The sequence below is a fragment of the Lolium perenne genome, chromosome 2 (assembly GCF_019359855.2).
Source record: "Lolium perenne isolate Kyuss_39 chromosome 2, Kyuss_2.0, whole genome shotgun sequence".
Taxonomy (NCBI): domain Eukaryota; kingdom Viridiplantae; phylum Streptophyta; class Magnoliopsida; order Poales; family Poaceae; genus Lolium; species Lolium perenne.
Window position 1 is genome coordinate 205,069,831 of NC_067245.2, and position 10,943 is coordinate 205,080,773.

General features: G+C 44.1%; 1 protein-coding gene and 1 long non-coding RNA gene across 2 annotated transcripts; both read left to right on the forward strand.

Annotated features, from left to right (window-relative positions):
• Positions 1-5,168: 5,168 nt before the first annotated feature.
• LOC127330355 (ethylene-responsive transcription factor LEP-like) lies at positions 5,169-6,395 on the forward strand. The gene has a single exon (XM_051356600.2). The coding sequence runs from the start codon at positions 5,282-5,284 to the stop codon at positions 6,056-6,058; it is 777 nt and encodes a 258-aa protein (XP_051212560.1). The 5' UTR covers positions 5,169-5,281; the 3' UTR covers positions 6,059-6,395.
• A 2,260-nt stretch (positions 6,396-8,655) lies between these two features.
• LOC127330356 (uncharacterized) lies at positions 8,656-10,129 on the forward strand. The gene is made up of 2 exons (XR_007869244.1): positions 8,656-9,202; positions 9,409-10,129. It is a non-coding gene; the product is annotated as an uncharacterized lncRNA (long non-coding RNA).
• Positions 10,130-10,943: the final 814 nt, after the last annotated feature.

A 10,943-nucleotide genomic window follows, 5' to 3' on the forward strand; every position in this document is an offset into this window, starting at 1 on the left:
TCTTAGGTGCAAGGGTGACACCTTGCTTAGTCTGTGTTTAGTAGATTCGATCCGTTACGATTGCTCCTTGTTCTTCAAGGATTAGTTTGATATCTACATAGTTAGGCCTTGCAAACGGGTTGAAGGATCCAGTAGCACGTAAGGTATAGTTTGCTAGTCCTAGAGAAGATGTTCCGGGAATCAACTCCACGTTGGTTTTTAGGCCTTGTCTAGGGCTGGTTTATTATCATCTTTCGTGTCTGCCAGGCTCAATCACGTGTAGGAAGTTCCGGTTATGTGGTGAAAAACCCTAGATCGTCGTAGATCGTTTTAACCTAATATTGATCAAGCAGGACCACCATGTTATCGTAGATCTCATGCGAATCATGGGTGGATCGGCTCCTTGAGCCGATTCACAGGACACCATGAGAGCCGATCGAGGCTCGTATTTAATATTTACGTGTATGCCATGCAGGAAACTAGTCGAAGCAATCCATCACCTTCCTGACCAGGTATAGGTCAGGTGGCACGCCCTTGCACCAGCATCGGACGTGCGTGCCGGAGCTCGCCCGAGGGACCAGGGCCCACCAGCAGTCCTGGGAGCCTCCCGGCTCTTCGTGTTGCCCGTCGCTACTCGCCGGTGGGTTTTGGTGGTCAACACATGGTTATGCACTACAGTTTTCATCCATGCCCATTGGGCTTTGATGCACCATCTACTAGTTGAGCCAAGCTAACAACACCAAAATTATCGTTGCGGCGTGCCCTTCTTTTGATGCCGTGAATAGCCAATCTATTGGCTATGACATATTTACACATAGATACTTATAAAATGTTTCGTTGAGGTTTACACATGTTTTAGAATCAATGTAGAAAAACGGTTAAGTTAAAGTGAAACATATTGTTCATTGGATTTCCGTGATATTTTTTAATTTTTTATCCACAAGGGATTGACTGAAAAGTGAAAGACACCTGAATGTATCGTGAAACATTGAATGAAACATCCTTGAGACGGAATAAGGTTTAATTTGATAAGTATTTTGGGTTTCTATTGTAAGTGTTCTCTATCAGGATCAACCGGATGAATACTATCATCCGACACTACTATTCCAGGGAGGGGAGACATAATAGAGAAACATGCGGAGATTGAGCGATAAGCACACTCAAAATTGATATTTTCATAAATATTTGGTCAAGGTTTACAAAGTTTAACTTTGACTAATTCTAAAATGCTAAGTAACTGTAGACGGAGGAAGTACAAAGTAATTAAGAATATAATACCATTATTAGTTTTCGTACACCACTAATTATAATAGAAGAAAGAATTAGAAGAACTCATGATCCCGATACATCGTGGTCAACAATATCAGCATGTCCTACTAGAAGAGATCCATATGCCCCCCCCCCCCCCCCCCCCCAAATGCACCACTAGGACTTGTTAATTATACATGGATCACTGATCTAAAAGTGGTTGCAATTAAGATGGCATGTGAAGCAGCAGCGACAGTGTAAGAAGCAGCAGCAGCAGAACTGCCATTTGACCTTGACCGAGAGAGCATCAAGTGGCAATTGGTTGAGATGAGTATCGATGGGCATATGCATGGGAGGACCACGGGCATGGTCGGTCCAGGGCTCGTTGCGCGTACGACGTCCCACGTTATGGTGCCCCTGGGTGGGCGGAGCACAAAATAAATATGTCCCAGTGGGCAGAGTATAGTAGCTGCTTAACTTGTTTAAGCAGTCAAAGCAGCTTAAGAAGTGGAACTCTATATGTTTTTTAAAGAAGTGATTCGATTAAATACATTTTGTAGGCATAATAATAATTTAACAAGGAACAAAATCTCTTTTGATCTTGATATTTCGACGTTGTAGCAGCATCGGAGTAGCTATCTAGCAGCATCGGAGTATACATTATCAGGCAACAGGCATACATTATTTATGCCTGATAAGGACCGACGTTTCTGGACGACAGGAAGATCTGAGAACAGTTATGGCAGTTGCACATGTCAGATGAACGTACGTACGAGAGCAAAATAGTAGAAATCAAAATCGAGATCGATCCGAGAAACATAGCGGGACAACTGACAAGGCAACATGGCATTGTGTACAATATGCATGCAGATTGGCGCCCACAGGCGGGGCACAAACACAAGCTAGGTCCATCCATGGATGCCGATGAGGCACTGGCCCTGGCCGGCATGCAGGGCGGTTGATCATGCACCCTGCCGGCAGATGCAACCAGAAATTTAAGGCTCTTCCATGTAGTAGCTAGTAGTAGTACCGAAAAACGATATCCCTGATCCTACGGTGTTGATTCCCAACAGAAATACATGCACCATGTAACGAGAATTGATTGTGGCGGTTGCATATGCAGTTGATGGACCCAAACTAAAGAAAGCAGGTCCCAGATCTGTCCTGGACCCAGGCATTTGGCGGTTCTCCGTCAGAGGTATTGACGTACCGAATTTTATACTCCTTCACATACTAGTTCTAGGCCGGTCGCTACTTAAAGTTAGTTTTAGAGCATCTCTAGCAAATACTGCTGTCCCAAAGCCGTTTTATAGTTTTGGTAAAAAAAAGTCCATTCAAGATACTACATTAGGTCGGTCCATAAATTCAAGATACTACACTAGGTTGACTCTAGGACCATTAGATGGACCGCTAGATTTGCAGGATGCATGATTCCCTCACTCAAGAATTCATACATACTTCCTCCGGTCGGATTAAATCGACGGGCTGGGCATCCGATGTTTGGCGCAAATACTTGTGCCAAGATCGGTGTCGTGTGCATTGCATCCGGTCAAAGTTGAGATAGGCTTGTGCTGGGTGCGTGGTTGCTTCGAGATCGTGTACCGCAGAACACAGATCTTTGTGGGGTGACCTCGGTTGACGTACGGTTGGACAGGGAGACGAGGCCGGGTGAGATGCATGGTCCGATGGACCCGCGTAGATCGGGTGGGCGGCCGGCCAGGAGATCGTCGGTTCGAGGCCCGGCCGCCGGCGAACTTCGTCGTACGTACTGCTTGTGGCCGGCCATGCACGCGTTCAGACATGAGACTCCGGAAAAGCGCTGCATGGTGCATGCGCGGGGTGTCTGGTCGGTGTAGCGCGTCTCGCCCTGGGGACGAACGTCGTGGGCTAGATGCAGCCTACGGCTGGGCCACATGCACGACGGACGCTATATGCATCCATATTTGGACGACCGACCATCACGCACGGGTACGGCCGGTAGTGCTCCATCAAAAATGTCAATACAGTAGTCAGCTACCTAGCTAGGAGGTACCCAATGCCATATATTGGCAACTTGCGCTCTCTCGTCTTTGACCACCATATTCTGCTCAAATTACCATGATGCTACGAGAGAACGTGACTTTTACTTTCCTTGCTATTTTCATCTGTACATTCTTTTCATTCAATTCCGAATTGCATTTTTACAAATGGACATATTAAGCGATGCTATGTTTCCATGAGAGGTGTGACCGTTCGTCGGTCGAGTTAGAAATAGTTACATTACTTTGTACATTCTTTGCATTCAATTCGGAATTGCATTTTTACAAATGGACAGATTAAACGATGCTATGTTTCCGTGAGAGGTCTTCGTCGGTCGAGTTAGAATTATTTCTTAGTCAGCATTCACAACCCATGAAGATCTAGCCATTACTTTGTGGAGTTATCAATATTACATTGCAGTATTGCACAGTCCTAAGCCTCTACTTATAAGAAGTTAGTTTCCGGTCATCTCGCAAATAATGAAATATTTATTGGAAATAAGCATATTGCTCGTTAGGCTAATGAGGCATTCCACATTTTTTACACACATTCGTGGCTTGCGAATTCTAGTAGGAAAATGGAACATTCTAACCAACTTAGCCCCAATTCTTCAGCAAAACCAAGGATGCATCTTGCTCGGTCGGTCAATGCATGCAGTCGTTGATGAAGCAAGCAATGCATTATGTATGAATGTAAGGTGGAAGCTCATACCCACACCACGGGCTCCTAGGGCTAGATTGAAATGGCTAATCACCGACACTCCATCCTACACGCTACCCACGGATGGCGAAAGCTATGGAGCCTGCCGAACCAAAAGTCGACGTGCCTGCCACCGCCTTGCACAACACTAACTGCTTCCCCTCCTAGAACTTACCTTACCCACCCCATGACTCCTCTGTTGGGGGATGGAGTGGTGCCATGACCAATGGCTTGTTCACGGCATTGTCAGATAGAGATGAATCAAAGTGGGAATCCAAACTAAATTGCGTGTAACCAATACATTTTGGTGAACTTATTTTGTTAGCTAAATAAACACATATGAAAAGATATATGTATACATTAACCTTACAAAGGGTCCTTCCCGTCAGATTCATTGTAGTAATTAGTAAAAAAAAAGCTACTCTGTGTCATTATTCTTAAATGAATTGTTATTTGCTGAGAATTTTCTCAAAAATGAACTTATTGTCACAAATGCAACTGTTGGAGGCACAAAGTGGAATTAACTCTCCATTTTCCCCAAATTTGTTCATAGTTCCATTTGGTTCCTACACATATTTCATTCTTGCGGTATGGTTTGAAAACAATAATTTCATATTCTGCAAGTGTAGTAGTAGTCAAATATAGATCTAGTGCGCAACTAGATTGACTGACAATGAAGAATGAAATGAAAAACACCTCTCCCGGCCCGGGGGTAAGATTCAATATTCAATAACAAGATGGAAGCGCATGTTACCGGAGAATTAATATAGTTCCCCATCAGATTTAAGTTGCTACATCGATCTATAATTGATGATGTCGTTACTCCAATATACAATCATGCGCCCAACTTGCACCCACCAGTTCAAATCATTGGGTTGACCACCTTTGGTCGTCCCCACAAAGAATCAAACCCAAAGTGACCTTTGCCCTGCATGCCTCTCACTATGGCGAGCTCACCTAGCTCGCCGCCCCCATATACATGCATGATATGATATGCGTACCCAAGATTAGTTTTATATATTCCAACTAATTATTTCCTAAGATCGATTGATTAGCAAAAGGAGCTAGCGGAGTATATCATATAAGGACGGATCAGACCTTGATAATTAGTTTCGTTAGCTTGTCATGGCCAACCTCCACCCCACTTAACGAACTTTTTTCCACTTTCCCGCGCTTATATATACTGCCATGCAACACCGTCCCATGCAGCATCCATCCAACCACCATTTCAACCACCTCTGACCTCCGATCTCTCTCCTCTCCACTTGTCAACCATCTTTCACACACACTCTCTGTTTCGCTAGCTCTAGCTCTGGTTCGTTCGATCGCAGGCAAGATGAATATCTCATCCTACTTCTTCTCCTCGTCCTCCTCATCCTCCTCGTCATCGGACAAGAAGTCGTCGTCCTCCAAGCGCCGGCAGCAGGCAGCGCAGCAGCCGGACTCCAACCCGACGCGCTACCTCGGGGTGCGGCGGCGGCCGTGGGGCAGGTACGCGGCGGAGATCCGTGACCCAGCGACCAAGGACCGTCACTGGCTCGGGACCTTTGACACCGCGGAGGAGGCCGCCGTCGCCTACGACCGCGCCGCTCGCTCCCTCCGCGGCGTCCGCGCCCGTACCAACTTCGCCTACCCGGACCTTCCCCCGGGTTCCTCCATCACCCCTTACCTCTCCCCCGACCTCACCTCCGGCGACAACAACGTGCAGCTGCTCCAGCCATTCTACGCCGACCCGACGCCCCTGCCGGCGCATCAGCAAGCGGCTGGAGGTGGCGCCCACCATGTCGGGAGCGAGTACATGTATGGAGGTGCCGCTGACATGTCGTCGCTGATGGACGACATCGCCATGCCAGACGACCTCCCCATGATCGACGGCGGCGGCGACATGGACTACTCCATGTACGACACCAGCAGCAACGGCGCCAATGCCGGCGGAGGGTGGTGCGACGCGTCCGAGCTCGGAGCGTACTCCTCCGCGCCGGGCGGCGGGCACGGGGTGTACTTCGAGGAAGGCTACGTGCACAGCCCGCTCTTCTCGCCGATGCCGGCCGTCGACGACGCCGGCGCCGACGGGTTCCAGCTCGGCGGCTCGTCGTCTTCCTACTACTACTGATGATGCATCTCGATCACGTGCGCGTCGGTGCCATGTCGACCGCCTCCGCGCCCGCCGTTTGTGCTGCGGTGTGGTGAGTTGCTGGGTGTGCTTAGCAGTTAATTTACTTACTTTGATACGTGTCGTGGTAATAATGCGCTTATTATCTCTTTTTGTTTACATCATGGGCCTGAATCTTCCCTTCTGGAGATCCATGAGCCTTTTGTATTGGGCTGTACTGCGTTTTGCTTTTTTGGGCTTCCTTTGTATGTACAAATATGATCAGTCGGCATACACCTGTGTGTTGCTGGCGCTTCAGTGTAATATATTATCCCTGTCTTATGATTTACACATTCATATTTATCAACCTACTTTACTATTTGTCTCGTTCTTTTCTGACATTTGATTTCTCATGTTTAGTGTATTATGATATATGACCGAAAACTTTGCGGGACTTTAAAACGTTGCGGGAAAGTCCCGCAACGTTTTTGATCGTACATCGTATAATACACTAAACATGAGAAATCAAATGCCACTCTTTCAGCAAGTTTCCGATTTCATCCCAGGAATGCATTCTTCTACATAATGACACACATGATCTATTTCTTTTTCCGCAATTAAATTCTGACCGCGTGAGAAACATTATCAATTGTGATGCTACTTCTTATTTGGGAACAGCTCCTACCTTTTTTTAGATGAAAACAGCTCCTAGCTGATGCTACTACTATATGTGTGACCATGGAAGGTTAGAAAAAACATTGTGCCCTGCAATAATGGGCCGTGCATAATCTTCCTGCGACGGGCTGGGCCTTGCTGCTTGTACCCACGAACACAACTTCTAATATATTTCCTCTGTTCTAAAATAAGTTTTCCAACTTTTTCAAGATACGAATGTATTTACACATTAAAACGAGTTTAGATACATCTGTATCTGAAAAAAGTTGCGATACTTATTTCGAAACAGAGGAAGTAAATCACAAATTCGGACGTCTTTCCCAACAAAAATGGGAACTCACTTATAGATTATAGGTGTACAAAAAAAATCTACGCACTACGGTTGTTGAAAAAAAATGCGGACTATGATCGCGGGATTGCTCGAAGTCATCTAGAAAAAAGGGTCTCTCTAAGTTTCAGAAAAGCTCCTTAGACATATTAGCATATGCAAGATAAAATAGCATGATGCATAATGCTCATGCATGTCATTGGTAACATGAGTGTACAAAACAACTCTGTAATACAAAAAAAACAGAAAAGTCTAAGATGAAACTTGGTTGACACCAACACATTAGTCGGCTCGTTCACCTCAATGTTATGCCCATCAACGAGGGCATGCCGTAATGCAGTCTAAGCGACCACATGGGCCACCGATTTTCGGGTCACCAAGTTGCAAGGCTTGCTCGCGCCCTAGCGTCTTATACGGACCAGCGCCCAACAAAGTGAAACTGGCAAGCGCTAGTGGCCCAATGCTGATCAGGCCCTGATGTTTATGTTTCGTGAGCTGTTGGTGACGGAGCAAAAAAAATGGGCGGATCCTATACACCGACTACGCGGGTTGCCGCACACCCCTGGTCGGCTATTGGGCCCGGCCCATTTCGGCCTTTTTCCTTCTTTTTTCCGTTTTCTGTATATTTTTTCTCTTTTCTTTTTTTTGTTTTTTTCCCTGTTTTTTGTTTCATTTTTCCTTTTCCTTTTTTTTCAAATTCGTAAAACGTTCAAATTGCGAAAATGTTTAAATTCAAAAATGTTCAAATTTGAAAACCGTTCAAATCTGAAAACCGTTCAAATTTGAAAACCGCTCAAATTTGAAAACCATTTAAATATGAAATTTGTTCAAATTCAAAAATTGTTCTAATATGAAAATCATTCAGATTCGAAAATTGTTCAAATATAAAATTTGTTCGAATTTAGAAATGTTCAAATTCGGAAATTGTTCATAAAAAAAATACATTTTTGTTCAAATTTAAAAATGTTCAAATCTGAAAAATTGTTCACTTTCAAAAAATGTTAAATTTTAAATTTGTTCATATTTTCAAATTCGTTCATATTCAGGTTGTTAAGATATTTTCGAACTTTACAAAACTTAAAAAAAAGAGCAAAAGAAATAATACATCTGAAAAAAAGAAAAAACGAAAAAGGGATTACCTGTTTTGGGCCTGGCCCAATAATGCTCCTGCACGGGGCGCGGAGTGTGCGGCACCTCCTCCCGCACCGAGCGGGTCGGCATATAGCACCTCCCAAAAAAATGTATGTTGAATCATTAAGCATACAATTGACGTGACAGAATGGCACAATGAGAACCCAGCGCGAGCAGCATTAGTTAACAGTATAATGGAACCACCTAGGAGCATCCACAGCGCTTGGTCATCCTAAACCGTTGGATTGGACAATCTAATGGTCAACGTTAAAGGGTTTCTTCTCCATAGGTCGAATTGGGCGTTTTCTCGTTAGTTGGGGTGCAAAACCTTCAAATGGGCCATAGATATTCAGGCTTGCAATACGCCACCCCTCACACGTTAACAGTCCATATCTCCACCGAGCTGAAACGTCGCTCGAACCGAGCCCACCGTTAGTTCGCGTCAAAAAAATATTCCCAAACTGCCCAAAAATTTACGGGCTGCTACTATGCAAGCCGATCTAGACGTTCTCTTGTTAATCGGGCTGAGAATGGGGCTTCCACAGTCCCATGAATGATTAGCAGCAACGACTATCAGCCCAGTTCGTCGATGCAGGCCGCGTCGTGTAGGGTACGACCTGGACTTCGTCCAGTCTGACAAGGCAGACCGATGGCAGGGGAACGGCTGTGGCGGCGCCGCCCCTATTGATTCGTGCGATTAATGGTGTAGCAATACGTCTCTTCAGTTCAATCTGTTTCCTTCTGGCTGTTGATGATCATTTCACCTCCTGCCTATCTTCTCTCTCCCGGTTCCTCATATAAGCTGCCCATAATATTCCTCCTGTCGTTCCTCATGTTTTTTGAGTACTGTTAATTTCGTAGTTCCTAGCTGCCCTTATTCCTGCCTGCAATGTCATCGATACCGCTCTAATCCTTTGATCTAACTTATTATTTGTTTGAGGAGTTGTCGTGCTCACTGGTTCTGGAGTTCTGTGATGGAGGCCTCGACCTGCTCGGATGAACTCAATTTATGAAAAATGTCTTCTTGTCAGGTACGTCTGTTTATCCACTTTTACTTTTGTTCTGTCATGCTTTGATACGTAGTTTCCGTACTACCTTCAGATTGGTTGTGTATTCTCTCATATTTGTCTGATTTGTACCCCGTCTCAATACATCTATTTGTTTTTGTCTGTCCCCCTATATTTTAAGTGTACATCTCAACTCCTCAATCATGCTAATTGCCTACTTTGGTGTGTAGGTGTTTTTACAGGCTTCTGCTAGCTAGAGCTGCGGCAGGTGTGCTACTGTAGATCGCTAGGTGCGAAGGATGGATGCGTTACAACGGATGCTTTGTTGGTGTCCACTCCTACTTCCATGCCTTTGTCCATCAGTGCTGCTCTTTCCTGATGAGTATATCAACGAGGTGAAACAAATAATCACAAACTTGCTGCCTTGATGGATTGTATGGAATCTCCCTTCTGGTTATCTTCTATACCTTCAGTTTTTAGATTCTACCTCGGATTATCTGGGATTCATGAAGCATGTTCAATAAATCTGTTGGAACATAAATCTGTTGGAACATAATAGTGTTCTCTGTATTTTTCTGAATAACTCATTCATTACTACCGCCTATGTTGCAAACGATCCTAGAATACTATTCGTCCTGACTACACCAATTAAGTTTCTGAATCATAACTCATAATGCTATTAATCCTTGTGGTGATAATGGTAACAGAGTTATGGAACTGTATGCCAAATTCACAAGTACTCAAGGACTTAGCGAGCATCTATTATGCAGTCATAGCTCCACAAGTGTTGATGTCTATGGTGGTGCTCTATATCTTTTGATTACCTAGAACCGAAGGTTCATCCTTGCTTGAGCTCTTTTTGTTTCTCTCTGTGCAAATTTTTTTATTTTCATCTTTCTGTCTAAACCAGATTAACATTCATCATTTCAACTCGCCATATTTTTAAGCAAATTTCTGGAGTTCGCGCTTAAGTCAAGGGTGCTGGTAAATGATTACACAAGGTTGATTATACGTATTGGAATCAATTTGTTGCTTTCATACTTAATTAGTAGCTTCGTTGTCGAAGTTCCTTGTTCAGTTATGAATGTACATTTCCAAGAGGCATGGTCAATATCATAGGCAACATCATAAGATACGTCAGACGCATACGGCAGCCAGAATCAACTTTACCGGAACGGCCAGGCAGCCTATCGGGCACAATAGCTTTAGTGCTGGGTTACTCCTTGCCTCCTTGGTTCATATTTCCCCTCTCATTGCTAACTTGGCGACGACATCTATATAATGTGGACAAGAACATTGGCGGCAATACCTTGTAATGGACACGGTCTTCCCTTAATTAGTCAAATGATTATAGTGTTTTTAACCTTCTTGTTCGGACTCAAGCAGCTTATGTATTTATTATTCTTGCCTATATTTTTCTGAGGAGCTAGGAGCACTTTCCAAGAGAAATTAGTGAAGCATCTCAATAGGTTTACGTGAAAACTAATTATATTTGTACCAGATGGTAGCAATAGTGGCATTCATCAGGTATTTCTTTTATTAAATGATGTTGTTCTTTTTTGTGTGGATTCTTTGTAAATATTTACAATTGGTTCATTTGTGAAGTTAATGATATTCCATCTGATCCATAATAGTGTCGCCGATTTATTACAATATTTTGTACTAAATCAACGTCACTTAATTTAGTAGATGGGAAGGGAGTATAACTTGATGGTACACCACAACCAATGTTGCCAAAGTTGATTTATTTTTGGTGACGTACAGT